Source organism: Misgurnus anguillicaudatus, chromosome 3 (assembly GCF_027580225.2).
Source record: "Misgurnus anguillicaudatus chromosome 3, ASM2758022v2, whole genome shotgun sequence".
NCBI classification, from domain to species: Eukaryota; Metazoa; Chordata; class Actinopteri; order Cypriniformes; family Cobitidae; genus Misgurnus; species Misgurnus anguillicaudatus.
The window spans coordinates 20,315,798-20,337,321 of record NC_073339.2 but is presented as its reverse complement, the minus strand read 5'-3'; the positions used below and the strand labels follow the sequence as shown (position 1 = coordinate 20,337,321).

At 38.4% G+C, this 21,524-nt stretch overlaps 1 protein-coding gene across 2 annotated transcripts in view; it reads left to right on the top strand.

Moving 5' to 3' along the window:
* Window positions 1–21,524, top strand: part of galntl6 (polypeptide N-acetylgalactosaminyltransferase like 6) — a 317,093-nt gene that overhangs the window by 88,108 nt on the left and 207,461 nt on the right. For both annotated transcript variants that reach the window (XM_055205086.2, XM_055205085.2), the window contains exon 5: window positions 6,697–6,863. In XM_055205086.2, coding sequence (XP_055061061.2) covers window positions 6,697–6,863 — 167 coding nt within the window. The remainder of the gene's footprint in view (window positions 1–6,696; window positions 6,864–21,524) is intronic.

Sequence of the window (21,524 nt, the reverse complement as noted above, 5' to 3'; positions counted from 1 at the left end):
TCTGACCCTTAATTGTTTATTTAATTATCAATGTTTTTAGAGTGCTGTATTTATACTTCTCCCCAGCCTTTCTCATTCATTGTGAGCCTCTATAATTCTGACTGGGTTTCATAATAAAGGCTAATTCACACTAGTTGTTTCCATCCAAAGTTGCCTATTAAACTTATGTGCAAAATTGGAATATCGTATCAACATTAGCAAATAAAGCAGCATTTCTATCTTGTTATTTTAAAAGAAAAAAAGTGTCACTTCCTACAAAACTGGCACTAAGTATTAGCAATAAAAGCAGGTACAGCCATTGTATTTAAACCTCTTTGTGCATAATAAACTAGTTGCGCTTAATGCTTTTGGAGGTAGACTCCTGCTGTTTATGAGAGCAGTCTAGTAAGACAGTTCTGGAATGTAATTTTACCAAACCACTTATATGACACAACAAAAAAGCATTTCAGATGCCGTACAATGAGAGCGGTACGCTGGTTAGTCCAGTTATGCTGTCCATCTTGGAAAATCACCACCTTTTGATGCAAATCTAGGGATTTATTCCATAGACTGTAAAAAAGATGTAGTGTCCGTGATGTCACCCATAGGTTTCTGAAGATCTTTTGAAGCTTAAAGTAGGCGGTGTCTGCCGTCCGCTTTTGAATATCCGAAAACGTGTAAAGAGGCGGGACGTGGGTGAAGCTGAGGTGGCTGGTTGCTGAAACCACGCCCCCTAGCTCAACTCTAGTGACAGCAGTGGCTATTCAACCGTCACTCAAGTTGCCACGCCCTTAATTATGCAGAACTTTAAGGCTTAATATCATTTAAACAGATGAGTTACCAATAAATTCATCTCCCTCACAGTTGTCATGAAGGGCAAAATTAGCTATACAGACCAAAACCTATTTTTGTACAAGGCTGTATACATATTATTAACTACTGTAAAGTTGGGCATTTTAACATGGGGTCTATGGGAATTGACTCCCTTTTGGAGCCAGCCAATAAAATGCAGTTTAAATCACTTCCGTATTTGCTTCATCAGAGAGATCGGAAGGGTACCCCTTGATTTATTCCCATTGTAGTTTATGCGCATGTTTTCTTATGAGATAAAAAGTATGAGCGCATATGTTTGTAAATATTTTTTTACACATCTTACAATTTTCATATAGTGTTTTATGAGATATCCCAAAATGTGCATAAAAATAAATGGATGAAAACATAGCATGCTAAATATGCCAACAAACAGCACCAAACATTTAGAATGAAAAGTTTGTCTGTATTTGTTGGCGTTTGCTTGTGTTTGTTGTATCAGTGTAAATTAGCCTTAAAGGTTCATTTTTATGAACATAGTCATAAAAAGCAAGGCTTGAGTGCTATCTTCATGACTGTTAGAGCGTAAATTAGTGATGTAAACAGTCCATTAATTTAGCAGAAGATGGGCTGGTTTCACACCTTTCTAAATGAACACTTTGATAGATTCATTGTTAATTGTCTTCCGAAGGCTCTGCACCATTAACTACACCATGTCTCTACTGCCACCGGCTTTTCCATTGGCAAAAACAAATCTCTGTGTAACTCGTTTTCCAAACAGTCAATGTCTGAAGGAGAACCTGTTTTTTATGTGGTTGTCAATAACCATCTTGAGGATGTGAATGAAGTTGAAATATTTATGCATTTTCCTTCAAACTTGTTTTGGCGCTGTCACGAGGTGAGATAGTCTTCTCTGTCATCCTAGTTGAAAACTTTGTATTTGGCCCTCCTGATGTTTGCTGTATAGTTGTATAAACCCCTTTAAAGTGCTACAGACGACTTTCTGGTGAGAAGCTTGGAGCGGGGCTTGTATTTACATTCCCTATTAAACCCTGTGGTGCTCAGCGTGAAACCTGCCAACAGACAGAATGTAAATAAGTGTCTCAGGGCGAGAGTCAGCATGCCTGTATACTCTTAATGCAGGTAACCGAGAGCTACATGAAGTGCTGCTGCTTTAAGTTATTCTAACAACAAGCAGACAAAAATGAACATGTTCCATGCCTCCTTACAGTGAAAAATGTCAGCGAGTTTTAAAAATCCCACTACTCTGCAGAAGACCAGAGATGACCAGTATACATTTCCAGCTGGTCTACCCTGGTTTGATGCTGATTTAGCTGGTGGACCATCATAGCCATGCTGCTCACCAGCAAAACTGAGCTGTGACACTGAGTGACTGGCATGATCTTTCTAGTGAAGCTGGTTAAAGAGGTACCTCAGCCAAATATCAATATTAACCCAAGATTTAATAATCCTCAAGTCATCTGAGATACATATTTGACCAGTCACGGAAAGTAGGGACACAAGTCGGATCTGGGGCATTTTGAGTTATTCACAGATTCTGAAAGTGCAGTTTTTAAGCTTTCCATTGATGTGTAACACATGATAAGATTTGGAGAAGTTGTGGCCATTTGAATATAACACATTCAAGAAAGAGAATGCCGAGAAATTTGAGAAAGAAAAGTTGACACTTTTCCCTGCCTGGAGAGACAATAGGGCTCATTTACATCTCATTTAGCTAAGCCATACCCCCTGTAAAGCCGTTTTGAGATACAGATGTTCTAGCATCATATGTAGTTTTTTTGTGACAGAAGTCCAGATGACAACATGCAAAAATAAACAGAACTTTTTACCTTTGTGGGGATCACAAGTCGAATCCAGTCTGAATCATCCAATGACCATTTTTGTCCACAAATGCGTATAATCCGTGAAATATATATATATAATATATAAATAAATAAATAAATAAATAAATATATATATATATATATATATATATATATATATAAATATATATATATATATGTATATATATGTATATATATATATACAATAAACAATAGACAATAGAATATATATATATATATATATATATATATATATATATATATATATATATATATATATATATATATATATATATATATATATATATATATATATATTGTCTATTGTTTACATCAGATTTCGCATGAACGTATGGTAATATAATATAATATACAATCTGAGGACTATTTACATTGTGGCATGAAAACGTGACGTCCTTTAGAGATGTTACCAATCGCTTACTCGTTCCTCCATCAGCCAATGACTTCATGGAAAATATTGATAGACAAAACATGTAGCCAATTATATAAAGAATTCAACGATCTCTGTGTGACGTTTTGTGTGTGTGTTTGACTACATGCTGCGCTGCAAGAACTGACAGACATCTGACGTCAAAGTACCGCGAGAGCGAGTCGAAATTAAACTACTCCGTAAGATTTCTTGAAGAGCTCGCGCGGTACTTTGACGTAATCCGACTGCGGCGTAGCATAAAGTCAGTGACGCGGCTGACGTACGGCGCGGCTTACTGTTATCTATTCCGCCCCAGTTTCTTTTATTTTTCTTTTGTTTTGTGTGCCCGATCTTCGTTTACAGTCTGGGGAGACACACGCTATAAGTTGAAAAAAACAACAAAAAAAACTTAGCAAACATGTCTGAGGAACAGCCACGTCACTACAGTCACGTGACTTCACGCGGTTCATAACAGAGCCGGAAGATTAATGCTGAATAAAGTCGTAATTCTTGCTATTTTTGGACCAAAATGTATTTTCGATGCTTCAACACATTCTAACTGACCCACTGTTGTCACATGGACTACTTTGATGCTGTTTTTATTACCTTTCTGGACATGGAAACCGTACATAGATTTTCAATAGCAGGGAACTACACTGCGACCAAAATGGTCGCATATGCGACCTTTTGAACTGTCGTTGCGACCGTAATTTTTAATGGGTCGCAAATGTGCTACCTAACGTTTTAGACAATATGCTATGATTTACTATGAGCATTTATTAAAACAGAAATGTGGATTTTAAGAATACGTTTTATAACGTGCTCTGAGCCTTCAACACGTTGGCTTCATTTTGCGTGAAAGCACGTCGTGTCTCTCCCTATGAGTGTGCGTTCGCATGCTCTCTGTTTCTCAATGAATTTGGTGCGACGCGAAGCAAGGTCAGTGTCTTCCATGTTTCTGAACTTGAGTAGAGGTCTTTTTTCACTGAGGACGCGAGACCCATATGGTTCCGGGTTTATATTTGAAATGGTCAGTCGGGTCCGGTTAGGACCTAGTTTAATTACTTTGGGTCCCAAGTCTGATTAATATTGTGTGTATAACCCGAGTCGATCGGAAAACGGCCACGCGCTAAAGCTCGAGTGCAGTTTCAGCGTGCCTCCGGTTTCTATGCCGATGGTTCTTGTTAGGACCACGCGCTGCATTTTCTTTCTCACATTTTCTTAATAATCTTATTATTAATAAACCATATATTTTCTAAAACCATATCCATATTTAAAAAGTTTGCACAGAGATTGTAGCAAAAAAGCAGTGCTAATGTCAAGCCCATTGCACTGAACGAGCAAAGCATAAGCTGACTCGGGATATAAAAAACGCAAAGCAATGTAAAGTCTGTCATCGGGACAGCAAGTAGACTTTTAAATCTGAAATAATGAGTGGATTAAGCTTTTTTAGTCGGCAAGAGAGAAATAGAAAGATAGAAGTGCCTATCTAATAGAAATTATAACCATCATAACATCAGTCACATTTATAATCCATAGACCTGCACTGTCTATTAATATACTATACATAGTATTGTATTATATTGAGTTTGATAAAATTTATCAGTGCAAAAACAGTAAGTGTTTTCGTGGTGCTTTGACAAACAGTGTCAGCTTTGTTAATGGCAAAGAAAGTTGCTTAGATTAATTAAATATAATGTGAAATTAATATAAATTTTCAATAAATCAGTATTGTATTGTGTTGTGTCACACATTATTAGTTCTTCATCACATGTATAGTAGACCGTTATTTGTCAGTGGGTAATAATTGCCCTTTTCACCGGCTACCACCACCAAGTAAATTTCAGATCTGTGGGAAACACTGCAACGTTTAAGAAAACAAGAAGGCATGTGGTTTAAAAGATGGCAAGTAAAATAAAAAGCATATCTGTATGCAATACAGTTTCATTATTGTTTATTATTATCCAGAGTGCCTTAATATAACTTGAAAAAAATATGTGCAACCAAATCATATTTTGCACCAGTAACTGAAAAAATTGGTAGCGCAAGTGCCACCAGTGGAAAAGGTTAGTGTAGTTCCCTGAATGGAGGAGACAGAAAGCTCTCGGACTAAATCTAACGTTAAAACATCTTAAACTGTGTTCCGAAGATGAACGGAGGTCTTCTAAGTTTAGCACGACATATGGGTGAGTCATTAATGACATTATTTTCATTTTTGGGCGAACTATCCTTATTTATTAGTCACGCTGTTATATAGATCAGTGTTGCAAACGCACTTCCGGCGACCCGAGTTCGAATCCTGGCTCGAGGTCCTTTGCCAATCCCATACCCCTCTCTCCACCCTGTACTTTCCTGTTGTCTCTCAATTACTTACTGTCTATCAATAAAGGCAAGTAGCCCAAAAAAATAACTTAAAAAAAAAAAAAATCTAGCTGTGTGCGCACTCTTCTGATGACGAATATTACATGATGCACACTTTACGCGGACCCTCGGTTACAAGTAAAAATGGACTATACTTCAGCCTTGAGTCATCTCCACTGTTCCCTTGAGAAAGCCACTTAACCTCAGGTTGCTCCAAGGTCCCAGTAAAAGACAGAAATATTTACCACCAGCCCTCGTCATGTGACCATAAATAACAATACAGTTTTATGATTCTGTTCTGCTGCATCTAGAAATACCTTTTTGCTTTGAATCAGTATTTTAAAAAAGCACAAGTGCTGAAATCAGAAAGCTTATCAACGGCCTGCTTTTGTGTCCACCCTGAACTTCCGTTCCGTTAATCGGTCTGTAGCTGATTAGTGCACTGGGGTAAATTACGTCTAGTGGTTCAAGAATAAAGCAAAAATGTACTTCACAAACAGGAATGAAAAATAATAGACCTAATGGTGATTTGATTTGACATTTAGTCATATGCATACACAAGGAAAGTATTTGATTATCTTGCTGTTCTTTATGCAGTACAGCACTCGTCGGATTCCGCAATACGTCCAATACGCACAAATCCCGAACTTAGCCTGTCTCATACATCAATTCTGAGCGGGTGCCATGTGTAACATTTAGAATCTGGCCTCCTTACCACATCATTTTCTGTTTTGTGTTGTTTTATTTAGTGTTGTTTTTCTATCACCATTTATTAATGAGTAAAATGTTAATAAACCACACAGTGGTCTGAGAATGATTATTGTATGGGGGTGTATGAATTAGGACTGGCTTGTCAAGTTTGTCAGGGGCCTGAATTGGAGAGACCGGTGTAAGCAATAAAGTGCCACTTCATCTATCAGCGGCAGCTTTGTCGAAGCTCAATTAGTATGCAGATTTCTGAATGCTTTATGAGAGCGCTAAAACTGAAGGACCTCTCAAAACATTGATTTATTATCTGAGCTTCATCGCCATTGCCCACGGCTTTTGGGCAGCACGCACCGGTCCTTTTGTTTTCAAATTATGTTTTTTTACAATCTGGCAACACTTGGCACAATAAGCTTTATGTTTCACGCATTATCATGCTGAAGTGACTTTGTTGGGTGATTTACAATATGTGGATTATACATAGATGCTTTTGATGAAATGCACAGTGGAATTTGGTAGGGTTTGTCTGCTTCTATCTCAGTGTCTTTCTCTTTTTCTCATCTTCAGCTGTAAGCAGAAGCTTTATCTCGAAAAGCTCCCAAACACCAGCATTATCATCCCCTTCCACAATGAAGGCTGGTCCTCCCTGCTCAGAACCATCCACAGCATCACCAACCGCACACCCGACCACCTGATTGCTGAGATCATACTGGTGGACGACTATAGTGACAGAGGTAAGCTGAAGTGCTGGTGCCGCTCTATTATTTTTTACTAAAAGCATCTGCTTGACATTAGGGTCGGCCATTGGTGCTTTCTGCATTAGCGGAAAAATTACTTTTGAATGGAGCTTCGACTGTGCAGGGTCCTTGTGTGCCAACAATGGACTTCGGTTAGTTTTGGTGAGAGAGAGAGAGAGAGAGTAACTTTAGCAAACACTTGTTGGCTGCACTTCCTTCACTGCCTGATCCAACTCATCAATTTCTTTTTAGAAATTATGCTGGCACATTTTTCTTTAAAACCATTTTCAAACAATTTAATCATAATAACATAAAACCTTTTTGCTGGCAGTATATCTGTGCATCCTCAAGCAGTAGAAAGTGTGCGTTGAAAATAGTGCCAATTTTGCATTTTGAGTTTTACCAAGATTTTCAGCATTGGTCTGTAGTAAGATCCACTTCGGCCATTGTGATCAAGTCTTGACCAACAGACAAACCGAGCACTACCACACAAACAGCTGCTGCCTTTTGGAGCAGCATCTCAATACTTCACACAATAAATCAATGTGAACATCTTACCTCACAATGCCCCTCTGTGCTACAAGACATCTCGGCCAATAGCATTGCAGCTCACAGCTGTAGAGGAGAGAACAGTGAGCTATAGTAATGGGATACCCTACTCTGTTCCCATTACAAAACTCATGTCCAGCTAAAATAAGCTGCCATTAGACTGAGAGGCATTTTGCATTGTTTGGCTAATGTGAATCCTCGGGACGATCGTATGAGTCATTTATGTGATGGCTGGTTTAAATAGTTTAACCCACAGGGACCTGCTGTAGCAAAAATAGAAACACTTGTTTGAAGTAATTAAAAAATACCTGACGTTCACTTACTTCTGTATGGCTTAGCTCTTAAATGTATCATAGCAACGAGCTTGACAGAAAACATTATAACAGTTTGAATCTCCCAGCATGGCAAAGTATGGTCTACTGACATCATTTGGATTTTTGGATCAGACTTTAACTTGTTTTGATCAGACATAGGGGCGGATCACACAGAATGCATTTATGGCAGTGGCAGGCGCCTTTTTTGAATGGTTTTCTATGGGCAGTGAGCATTATGCGCATTGTTTATCCGCACCACGTGTTTTAGCAACACTCTGAGCGAAAATAAAAACCAACAACCAAAACTTACAAGCTCCAACATGGACATAAAGGTTTAAAATATATTTGTTTGTCTTGAAAGACTGTTATTTTCATTATACTGTATATAAATTGCATAAATTGCTTTTAATTAAATAACACCATGCATAGCCCAATTCAAAAACATTAACATAAATCATGTTACTTTATTCTTCATCATCTCACCTGTCTCTGACTCTCTGAACCCTTCAGTCTTTTTAAAGTTGCCATGAAACGGAAGTAGCGATTGTCTAATGTTTCCCATGGTGACATATATTCGTCTATGAAGAACTGATTGGATCGTTTGAAGTTGGGTCATGTTGCTATTGACTAATCGCTGCAATCTTTTCTCGGACCCACCCACCTGCCATAGCACAGCACTCAATACTTAGTTGGGGCTCCTTTTGCCTGAATTACTGCAGCAATGCAGTGTGGCATGAAGTCAATCAGTCTGTGGCAGTGCTCAGGTGTTATGAGAGCCCAGGTTGCTCTGAAAGTGGCCTTCAGCTCTTCTGCATTGTTGGGTCTGGTATATCGCATTATCCTCTTCACAATACCCCATAGATTTTCTATAGGGTTAAGGTCAGGCGAGTTTGCTGGCAAATTAAGAACAGGGATACCATAGTGGCTTAAACCAGGTACTGGTAGCTTTGGCACCGTGTGCAGGTGCCAAGTCCTGTTAGAAAATGAAATCTGCATCTCCATAAAGTTGGTCAGTAGCACGAAGCGTGAAGTGCTCCAAAACTTCCTGGTATACAGCTGTGTTGACCTTGGATCTCAGAAAACACAGTGGAGCAACACCAGCAGATGACAGGGCACCCCAAACCATCACTGACTGTGGAAACTTTACACAGGACATCAAGCAATGTGGATTGTGTGCATCTCCTCTCTTCCTCCAGACTCTGGGACCCTGATTTTCAAAATTTACTTTCATCAGAGAACATAACTTTGGACCATTCAGCAGCAGTCCAGTCATTTTTGTCTTTAGCTCAGGCGAGATGCTGTCTGTTGTTCAAGAGTGGCTTGACACAAGGAATGCGACAGCTAAAACCCATGTCTTAGATAGGTCTGTGCGTAGTAGTTCTTGAAGCACTGACTCCAGCTGCAGACAACTCTTTGTGAATCTCCCCCATATTTTTGAGTGGGTTTTGTTTCACAGTCTTCTCCAGGGTGTGGTTATCCCTATTGCTTGTACACTTTTTTCTACCACATCTTTTCCTTCCCTTCACCTCTTACACCCAGAGCTCTGTGAACAGCCAGCCTCTTTTGCAATGACCTTTTGTGTCTTGCCCTCAATATAGAAGGTGTCAATGGTCGTCTTTTGGACAACTGTCAGTCAGCAGTCTTCCCCATGATTGTGTAGCCTACAGAACTAGACTGAGAAACCATTTAAAGGCCTTGGCAGGTGTTTTGGGTTAATAAGCTGATTAGAGTGTGAGATAAATTTTCTGATCAAATTTTCTGAGATACTGAATCTGGGATTTTTCTTAGTTGTCAGTTATAATCATCAAAATTAAAAGAAATACGCATTTGAAATATATCAGTCTGTGTGTAATGAATGAATATAATATACACGTTTTTGAAAGGAATTGGTGAAATAAATCAACTGTTGGATGATATTCTAATTATATGACCTGCACCTGTATGTAAAGTCATTTGATTTTTATACATTTGATGACTTGCGACTCGAGTCCGGATAAAGTCCAGGTCATCTGACTCGAATCCAGAACTCTGCAGGAAAGTATAGATATACTACAAGTTATTTTCAAGTAGTTCAATGAAACCGTATAGAATTTAAGAGTAGATGAACATTTTTAACAAAGTTTTCTTTTAGCATAGCAGTAGAAAGACTTGTATAGAGGTCGTGTAACTGAGCTGTAGGCAGAGAAATGTCAGTGAGGTGCAGGAATATTCCAGACTCATTATATTTATATAAAATGTCAGACTGAACATAACAGCCATCTAGCTTGCTGGCTTCTCAGGAAAGTCAGAGCCTAAGTACTTTATTATAACAGTGATGCAACCTTGAAAGCCCAGTGGCACACTTTTATAAAATTCTCCAAAGCAAAATACGCATACACATATTTTTATAACCAGCGTTTTCCTAAAAACATGTTAAAGAAAAAATTCACAAGCATTTGTCAGGTCTCTTTAGATCTGCAGCAATGAATGGCAATTTCTTCTGTCAATTTGTAGAAAGAAGCTTTTCGGTACATTTTGAAAGTAGCATTTCATTTAGACTTAAACTTGAGCAATAATGTTAAGCTTTATTTATCATAAGAAATAATCTGTCAGTAGCTCCATCAGTCCTTGTAATTGAATTGCACACACATTTACAAAAGCTTGTTTGGAGCTTGTGACTGCTGCCTCTTTTTATTCACATTCACACTTTTAAAGCTGTCCGGCACTGTCATCTTCCAGAGCTAGAAAATGAGATATGTCTAATTAACAAAGAGCAAATGACAGTCCACACTGACTGACATAGTGTCACACAGCTGCCACTCATAATCACTGTCTCTAAACAAAACCAGACATGAAGTGGATGTGAAGAGGGATGGAGTCATTGATTCCCCCTTCATAGCGTTTTCTTCTTAACAGCACTTATGATATCCATGCTCTTAGTTTCAAAAACAACTAGGCATGCCCATTCATAAAAGACCTCAAAGGTGCTCCTCACTTTGTGATTAGTTTATTGTTTCTTCACTCGTGTAAAGTATTTTTAGAGCACCACTTAAAAGGACGCTTTGCTTGTCTCACTCACCACCAGAGATAAGCATTTCTACCACATCTCTGTGCACAGAAACCTTGCTGGGCTCTCATTAATTGTGGATACAAATTAAATTCACGGCGTGCATTCGATTAATTGAGAAAAAAAATCCTCGACACGGATTCTCATGGTAGCATTCGGCACCGTGAAGGTGCTTCATCATTGTGCATCATTCACGATGGCGAGGATGACTTGTTAAGTTTTTTTCTTTTTTTCATGTGTCTAGTTAAAGTCAACAAAGTGATGATTAAGAAGCCATTTTTATTCCCTGCTAATAGACAGTATTCAATTAGAACATGTAATTATAGCTTTGACTTACTAATGACTCCATATTAAATTGCTAGCATAAAAGATGGCAGTCAACATTCATTCCCTCAAAGGCAAAATAAACCTCCGGGAGCAATGCATGGATCAACCTGATCTCACAAAGTTCCGTGGGATAGACACAGAATTTTTTGCTCATTTTCCATGGCATTCTCACGGATCTCTGCATTTTTCTGTGGCCCTGGTACGGACTGTCTTTTTCCGTGGCATTCTCACGGATTGGTTACTCAACTGCTTTTTCCTATTTTCAAACCATTTTCGCTTCGGTTTAGGGTTAGATTTGGTGTTTGTATTAGTATGTCACTTTAACTGTTGGTTTATACTATTTTTTTATTTATTCTTTTATATTTTCTAAACTTTAAACAATTGTCGCCTGGTGTTGGGGTTAGAGTTGGGTTTGGGTAGGTATGTCATTTCATGTAAATCTAACCCTAAACCGAAGCGACAATGGTAAGAAAAACGGACAAAACAGTTGAGTAACCAATCCATGAGAATGCCACGGAAAAAGACGGTCTGTAGCAGGGCCACGGAAAAATGCGGAGATCCGTGAGAATGCCACGGAAAAATGAGCAAAAAATTCCGTGACTATCCCACGGAAATTTGTGAGATCATGGATACATGCGTGCATACATAAAACTGATGTTAGTTTGGATTGCTAAATGCATGCGTTGGCCCTGTGCATTGAATCGTTTTTGCTGTTTAAAAACAGGCATAATATAAGAAGGGCAATAGCGTGTGACAAAAACATATATGTTAGGCTTGTTGCGATAGCACAATGGTCAGCCTCTCACCGTTTACATCACACTGCCCCGACCGTCGTTTTGATTTTTTATAGTAACAAAATTCTTTCACTTAGTTAGAGAGCAGACACAACTACAATTAAAGCAACACTAAAGATTAATTGTCCATTACCACTGTCGTAAATACTGCAGCATAGCTGGCTCTGATTGGATTGTAGGTCTGCCCTAAAGCAAGTTTTTGTAGTTTTCACTTGAACTACAGGACAGCGGCCTGATGGTTGGAAACTGCTTTTTGCGGTTTTGGCCGATAGAGGGCTGAAAGCAAATGTGAAAGTGCCGTTCACCCTGTTTCGAGTGGATAAACGACTGAAACTTTTTTGGAAACGTTATTTTAAGGTAAAAAAAACTGTTTGGTGTTGCTTTAAAAAGTTTGTGCTCAATTCAGCGCGAGCTGAATGCGAGTCACCGCACAGATGAGCAGCAGGTGTCAGATTTCATTTTTAAATGAGAGTGATGGGACGCCAGCTGACTGACCGGACGATTGTGGAAACCGCTTGTTTATTCATTTTGTTAATAAAGTTTTATGTTTTATAAGTAATGTAAGCCCACCATTTAAAATCTCCCTGTAGTCGATAATCTTATCACTTAAGAACTCATCCCTGAGCACCATAATGCGTAAAAGTTTTTCCTGTGACAGTAATTGAGTGCAGCTTGAATGCAATTCCCTCATTTAGTATACATGCATCTATAAATATACAAACTAGTATTTGTCTTTACTTAATATACCTGTCAACCCTCCCGTTTTCCAGGGATACTCCCATATTTTACCATTCTATCCCGCAATCATCCCCTTTCAATAATTTCCTGTATTTCTCCCCGTATTTTTATCTTTTTATTAAAAAAATCCCACTGGCCGTATTTGATGTTTGCTACACTCCCTGCCGGTAAAACAGGCAGCAGTATATCCGTAACATATCACTCAAACGACACCCACCAATAAAACAAGAGAAAGAAGAATAGCGGTCGTAGAAGAAGAAAAGCTGGAGGGTGGAGAATGACGAGCCGCACGCAAAGCTACAATCGCCTCGTGCACGTTCGCCCACACCCCCCGCATACACCAATTCGCACATTTGGATGTGCATGCTGCGTGTGTGGAGGGGTGTTGTTTTTGTATAACTTTGTGTGTTGGGAAACACTGCTGTTTGTGCTTTACTGCTTAACTCAGAAGGTGTTAAGGAATACAACATCTGCGACCTATGTGTATAACAACTAACAAACATACAAAATATGATTCAAGGCATACCTATCCATTCCCTTGCTTAGTAGTGAAAAGGGGGGGAGGGGTGGGGAGGGAGGTAGGTTTGGTGTTAGGATTCTGGAAATTTCCCTTATTTTCAAATTCCAATGTTTTGACAGGTATGCTACTCAATTGCATAGCTCTGACTATAGATATAAATATGCAAATTATTTCCTAATATATGCCTTGCTTATGGGAGCACTACTGTATGTTGGTGAATTTTATATGTATCTAAACCCCGGTTTTACAGAGAAGGCTTAGCTAAAGCCAGGACTAGGCCACAGTAAAATTAAGCATTTTTATAAACATTCCTTTTATAAACAAAACATATTTTCCTGGTGTGTATCTTGAGACAAAACAATGACACTGGCATATTTTAAGATCTTAACGTGCAAGTTATTTTTAGTTGAGACAGCTTAAACGTGTTTTAGTCTAGGACTACCTTGAGCCTTCCCTGCTGAAAAATTCAGCAAAGACCAGCATAAGCTGGTAGCTGGTTTTAGTCTGTCCTCGCAGCCTGGCAAAGCTGGTCAAGCTGGTGGGTCAGCTGGCCTTCCCGGCCTGACCAGCTAAGTCCAGCAAGACCAGCTTTAAAAGTGACCAAAACACAACTAGACCAGCTTGCTACACCAGCAATACCAGCTAAAACCAAACTGGGAGACCAAGTAGGGTTGTCCATAAAATAGGGATGGGCACGATTGCTCGAGTTAAACGTGGCATCGACGATCGATCACGAAAACGATGACCATGTGGGTTTATTTTTTATTTATTTTTTGTGGTTATGGTGGCATTTGGATATCTGGTTAGCATTATAAGCGCTTGTGGTAGTAAAGACTTGGTGCATGTTTGATGTCGTGTTTGACGTCAACGTAAGCTGTGTAGACCGGCATATGACATCAGTCGTCTCACTTCCAGTTTGCGCGAATGACGCAAATTAAGCGTTGCTGTGGGAAACACGCAAGTTGAAAAATCTGAACTTTGGCGGAAAAAGTTGCCGCGTTAACCAATTTAGGAGCTTTCTCTAGTAGTGACGTGATTACAGGAACTGAGTGGCAGAAGCCCCTCCCATGACATGAATTTCCGCGGTAATGTGTTGATGACTAGAATTTCACGCACGAATGAAGCGGGTACACTCAAAATGCTCAAGGGTCCAACTACGCACGGTTACTACAATTATTACAAGTTTTATTTGTTTTTTTATAAAAATATTTTTTTCACCATGCCCCTTTGATTGTCCTGCCCCCAGTTAATCGAGTACTCGTACTCGTTTTTCAGACCTATGCATTAATTGAAATGAAAAAATGACACAAATGCACATCCCTAATGTGAAACCGTGGGGTAAGAGAAACTGAGCAGACTGAACTCCAGTAGCCTATATTTTGTGTTTTTGCTGGAAGGGAGATGAATCTGTGGTAATTATTGGTCAGCATCCATTTCCCGCTTTTAAAGCTACACCTGAATCAATTAGTATGGCATAAAGGATTCTCTTGTTACCCATGGGCGCACTCAGAAGCTATATATAAACACACAGACACACACACACACACACACACACATACGCACACACACACAGGCTCATTAACACATACACACAGAGAGACAAACACAGTCTTGCAGTTTTGCCAGCACACCTTGACAGTGAATAATTATGCTATGTGTTTTGTGAATGATGAGGAACAACTCCTGAAAGCCAAATGCGTTCCCTTCTAAGAGAATGTCCTTGGACTCCTCCACAAAGTGATATAAAGATACGAATGATCAAATCGTTGCAGTAACAAGCTGTTCGACCTGCATCTTTTTCTGACGTGTGATTTGGGAAGCAGGCGGTGAGATGTTGGCCACTTTGCTAGCCAGGCCTCTCAGAGTCTTCCGCTAAGACAGCGTAATTATTACAATCACCTCAACTCTTTGTAAGAGCAGACACCTGCACACAGGCAACCACTTCACACGGCAACCCAGGATGTTACTTAAAGAGAGAGAGAGCTCTTTTCTCTGATCTGTCAGTGCTTTGGTGAGAACACCCAGCATGCATTGCACCGAAAAGCACAAAGTGCAGTTTTTTGTAAATTCACGGGTAATTTAGATGCATGTTCGCTCTTTAGATTCTTCGCCTCTGAAAACAATGATAGAGTAAGGGAAAGGTGATTTGTTACCCCAGTTACTGTAGGACCACTTAAGTCACTGTTTAATTGCATGTGTTTGCTATTAGCTAAAAGCTATTACAGCAAGCAAGTGGTGGGGTAAATCACCCCAAAATACAGGGATTATCTAAGCAATAGATGAATCAAGGTGAAGAGAAAATCCATTGTCTAATAGCTTTCACTGCACGGGAGCCAACTAATGTACCTAAGCTGGTTGGGCTAAGGATCAGCCTCAGGGATCAATGTTCTTAAGCCCAATCAAAGCAATTACATCACATTATTTGGCTAGACTAATAGCTCGGACTAAAAAGTGCAAAGTTTATCCCCTAATGAGATTGACCTGTGGAATAAATGTCTTCCCCTGCTTATGCTGACGTCTTACATCCTGGGATGCTTATTACTTGAACGCATCCTGCGCATCTGCTTTTAATTGCCTGTACCATGAAATCATGTTTGTGCGGACCTCACAATAAGACCACTCCTCTCCCCATTGTCTCTTATGTAAGGGCATGAATTTTCGAGTGTTTCACACATTATCGATAATCTTTGCCTCCCAATAGCAGTTGAACAACCACTTCCCCTTCAGCAGTCTTGGCTGATAAGGCTGGTCCTCTGGGTGTTGGTGGTCTGTTGGGTGGAGATGGGACACAAAGTAGAGATAACACCTACATGGACGCCCTTGGACTTTGCTGCCCGTGCTCTGCATGGAGGAAACGGCCATAGATGCCATAGATGCTATTGATTAGAATGGGCAAAAGAGACAGTGATGTACTCCCTGTCACTGCCACTCCCCCACAGCGTGAAAGTTTTAAAGCAAGAATAAATCCTCTCTGTGGCCGCCTCATGGTGGTTGTCGATAGTCATAAGTGCCTGACCTTCCGATCAAAGTTTGTGCCCCTCGTCAAGCTTGCAGACTCTGGCAGATATCAGATGAAAAGCTACATCCATCAATCCTGTGCCAACACAGACAGGGAGAGATTGTTACGGAGACAAAGTTTTATAGAGGAACTGAAGTGTTGATAAAGCTAATAACCGCAGTCAGGGGCAGATGTTTAGCTGGAGTTAGCATAACAAAACATTGTGATTTAAGCTTCAGCCTGGGTCTCTGTGTTTAAAATCACAGTTGTCAGCAGTAATAATATCCTGCTAGCAAAAATCTGCTTACTGAAAGTTGTATTATTTTGTATCTTCCCCAACAGACCTCATGACCTTTATTTACAATGTGCTGCAGTCGGCTACACAACAGAAATTGAATTCTGTGGGATGCCAAATGTCTCTATTATTTAAATGTATAGTGTTCAGAAGTAGTCTCTACTGAGATAATAGTTATGTCTCCAACACTGACACCTCAACACTAAAGTTCTGTTTTTCTCCAGGAATTGCAGCAGTACAGAGATTTGTCAGCTTCTGTTTTTATATTATATATTTCCTACAATGAGTGACATTAATATTTATGTATAAATATGATGTAGTGAGGGGCTAAGTGTATATAAGTATTATATATATATATATATATATATATATATATATATGTAAGCAATAAGGTACGAGAGGCTGTGCTGTATCGTGAATAAGTAACGGCTGAAGGGCATTGTTAGGCACGACGCGAAGCGGAGTGCCTGCAACCCCTTCAGCCGTTGCTTGTTCACGGTGCAGCACTTGCCTCGAGTACCTTATTGCTTTTATAAAACGGTTACCACACAATATTAAAGTAAAAAAAATATTAGTGCAACTTTCATGAAGTTAAATTAATAAAAGCATTCCTTCCGCTAGAAAAAATAGTCCCTGACAGCGAAAAACAACATGAAAGTTCAAATAAAAACAACAAACTGTTCTCAGACTTTGTCTCATTATATGTTTATATGTTGCTAAGGGTGTTGCTAAGGGCGCAGTGATATTAAATAGAACCGTTGGGTGAAGCGGTCATAGCAGTGTTTTATTGCGAATAAAGCACACCTATTGACCAATCAGAATCAAGGATTGGAACTAACCGTTTTATAAATATATATACAGTGCTGTGCAAAAGTCTTACGCTCCGTTTACACCAGCCGTGGTAGAGGCATCAAGCGCGAGTGATTTCAATGTTAAGTCAATGTGAAGACGTGTTGACTCACGTCTGGAGGACTCGCGGCATGAATGAGGCGTTTAGCGCGGCACGGTAAACTCGATTCCACCTCATTCCCGCGTAGTTTGCGCGAATGCCACAAATTGAGCATCTGCCGCTGTACGTGCATTTTGTGTTTGACCCGAATTTGGGGGTGACACCCGAGTTGAAAAATTTGTATCTGTGTTGTTTATTTTCCTCCTATAGTAAGGTGACCAAATACAAACCAGTAACTCTCTCGATAAATGCACAACTCTCGATAAATCAACATCAGCCATCTTGCAAACAGACAACTGCATAGCACTTGCCCCTCCATGTGATTTCAATGTTAAGTCAATGTGAAGACGCATTGACGTGCGTCTGGAGATCTCGCGGTGCGAATGAGCCATTTATCGCGGCGTGGTAGAAGCGATTCCACCTCATTCGCGCATAAAAAATTTCAGCCCACGGGTTTGCCGTGGCAATGCAAAAATAGCACCATTGCCGCGGCAAACGCGTGAGCTGAAAATGTTTAACTTTGGCGGAAAAAAGCGACAACGCATTAACCAATCAAGCGCTTGCTCTAGTAGTAACATGATTAAAGGAAGCGAGCGGAGTCGCAGACGCCCGAATGAAGCAAGTAAACTCAAAATGTTCAAGCAGCAAACTAGACGCGGTAGATGCGAATGTGACACTTCAAACGCGGCTGGTGTGAACCCACAGTAACACTTTTGCACAGTATATGTAATAATTAATATGTACACACATTATAAACGCCATCTCGGCATTTATTATATGCTTATTAAACACTTTCACTTAAAAAATGCTTAATCCTGGCCCCAGTTCATTAAGAAATACAGATTGTTGGCAGAATTTCCCTTTCATATTTCACACTGTGCATTCCTAAATCCTGGGTTAACATTTTCATTTGCATTTATTGTGGCATCAACAGTCATGATTGGATAAAAAGTGATGTCAAACTGACTGTATTAAAAAAGCGCACTGTCGCTTTAAATAACCGTTTGTCTCGCGCTTCCGCGTCAGTGACAGATTAGGTAAACACATAAATTACACTTGGATGTATGTGTAATATGATGTATGTGTAATTCAGTTTCTGATTTGCTGCCTGTTGCTAAGCATCGAGTCATAACATTCTAACCCTGCTTCATTTCACAATGCATGCATTTGGCACCACAATGCGTTTTTATAACCCTGGGTTAATTTCAGGGATAACCCTGCTTCCAAATAACAAGTGTGAAATGCTCCTCAACCTAGGGTTAAAAGCAGGGTTTAGAATGAAGACAACCCCTGGGTTAAGCGGAGTGTGAAAAGCCCACTGTTAAAAATAAACCGTACATTTTACGGTAGAAAACCGGCAGCTGTGGTTGCCAGATCTTTACCGTCAAAAATACGGTAGCAATGTTATTGGTTTTACGGGATTGCACCCATTGTACTGTATATTTTACAAATTTTAAATGTTTTTTTTTACAGTTTATAACTGTCTATTTAACATGTTTATGTTGCTAAAACAGTTTATATCTGTCAAATTCAAGGGTTAACATTGTAATACTTATGGTTCATTACCATTTTTTACAGCTCAAAACTATTTATTGTAAAGGTTTATGTTGTACAAATGACGGTTCAGTACCATCTATTTTACAGCTCAGAACTGTCTAATTTAAATGCTACACTGTAAAAAAATCAGTAAAATAGATTACCAGTACTATTTCCATTGTGTTTATAGACATTTCCTTTAATTCCTTTAAAATACTGTAGATTTACAGTAAATTCTCCGTAGTCTTTACAGACACTTTAATCCGCCTATGAAACCAACAATGGTGACATTCATCAACAAAGCTTCATGCTGCAATGCATGCTGGGTACCAGGATTGTAGAAAACTCATTCATAACTCCCATCATGCATTGTGACATGACAAAATTGTGCAACTTTCTTACCATTTACTTTCACCATCGTTGAGATTTGTATCCAAAGTGTTGATGTCTAAAGAAACTAAAAAAAGAAACTAACTAAAGCATTACAGCAGTCTTGTTCAAAACAGTGTCATTTGCATAGAGCATCACTTTTTTGTGCTTTATATCTTTATTGTTCTTTTATCATTTCATGTTCATAAAATATTTATAAAATTTTATGCATATAAAATTATATGCATGACATACAAGCAATCAATAGATCACATGATAGTTTTTTCTACTTCCTCTAGCAATAAACAAGTGGTCTTAATAAAGCACTGTTGCAATTGCTAAAAGAGGAGAGTTAGGTCAATGAAGGTCACAAGGACAAATGCCTAACTAAAGGAAACACTAATTACAATAATGGTGACTTCAAATGAATCTTAAACAACCACAAACTGGAGATTTAATGGGATAAATTTGGTGGAAAATATCCATTTGACTTGTAATTACATCACGTCAGAAAGAATATTTGTCTACTAAATCACGTGTGGATGCTGGAATAGTTGAGGACTTGTATCTTGTTTTGACAGCAGTTGTAAACTTATCGTCCATGTTTAGAAAATAATTGTAATTTTATGTTTAAAAGTAATTTTAGTGTGATAAAATTAGGAACTTGATGACAAATGCCTGCATGATGACCACTATAGTGCAGACTGATATTATTCTAATTTTTAAACTCTATCAACAAGGATTTAGTAAAATATAAACAGATGGTTCAGAATATTGGTAACAAATATTCTCTAAAAGGTTTAATGTTACACCAATAACGCATAATGCCATATCTATTACGCTGATATTGATCAAGATTTTTTTTTTCATTTTTATGGTAATACAGTATCTTGTTAATTTTACTGCAATAAACCATATTTTTATATGTTTTTTACTGTTAAATGTAAGGTCTTAGTCTGTAAAACTAATTAAAGTTTTTCACAGTGAATCCTACGGTTATCACATGTTTTGTGAAATACGGTTTTATTCTGTATCACTTATACGGTATTTTACTGTTTAATTTACAGACATTTTTTACAGTGCCCTTTAGAAAGTGAATCTCACATATTTTCTTGTAAATTAGCATTTTTATCAGGCAATTATGTTTAGTTACAAATGTCACTTTTGTCTTTAGCTGCATGCAAGCTTTTGTGGCAAAAACCTTTTGATTGCAAAATCACTAAAGATAACTTGAAACATTGCAAATGATGAAAGCCACATGACTGCCACATACGGGTTGTATTCAGGTCCAAGTACTCACAGGGGACACAAGTTGACACGGCAATGTGATCCATGGTCTTTTACACATTGTCATTGATCTAATTAATTTTTTGTGCACTCAATGTGCTGTTTAATGGATTCGACCAACAAAGGTTTTGACAAAATTTTGAATGCATCAACATGAAAGTTATGTATTTCTCAGTAGCATCTCAAATCAGTATATTGATAGCACTTTACAATAATATTGTGTACTATCGAAAAACTAACTAACATAAATTAACAATAATATTTTTATACATTTAATATACATCATATTTATGATGCTCTAGCAAAAATGGAAGCAACTGGATGCAGAATTACGTAAAGGATTTTATTTACGAAATTCAAATGTAGCAACTGTAGGAGTCAGACAAAATTAAGTTCATTCTAAGAGGGATTAACAGATGGGTTAGTGAGAAGTCAGTAGTATTCGGTAGGACTCAACATGGTGGCCCTTCTGGTGACCCACTTCATGTGAACTAAATCAGATTTTATTACTGATTTGACTTGGGTTTCCAGTAATGATTATATTAGATGATATGCATGATTATAATCACATTTTATATTACTCTTATTAATTGTCTGAAATGTTTTAATAAGATAAAAATTGCTAAGAGCACTTTTAAAATTAGCCATGATTAAGATTGCTGTAAAAACTACATTTTTAGTTCATAATTGTCTTTACTAGAGCATTAACTAAATTCTAAAGATTCAATTTTCTGAATGTTATTCATTCATTTAATGACCATTAATATTGAACATTAAACTAAAATTTTCTATACACAGAATCTCATTTTTTTGCATTTTCCTGTTCTCTTTAAATTAACATGGTGTATTGTCAATGGTAATAAAATATTGTTTTAACCATCCGATACTGATTATTGGCCGATATATCGGTCCATCTCTACTCATTTCTTGTAAAAT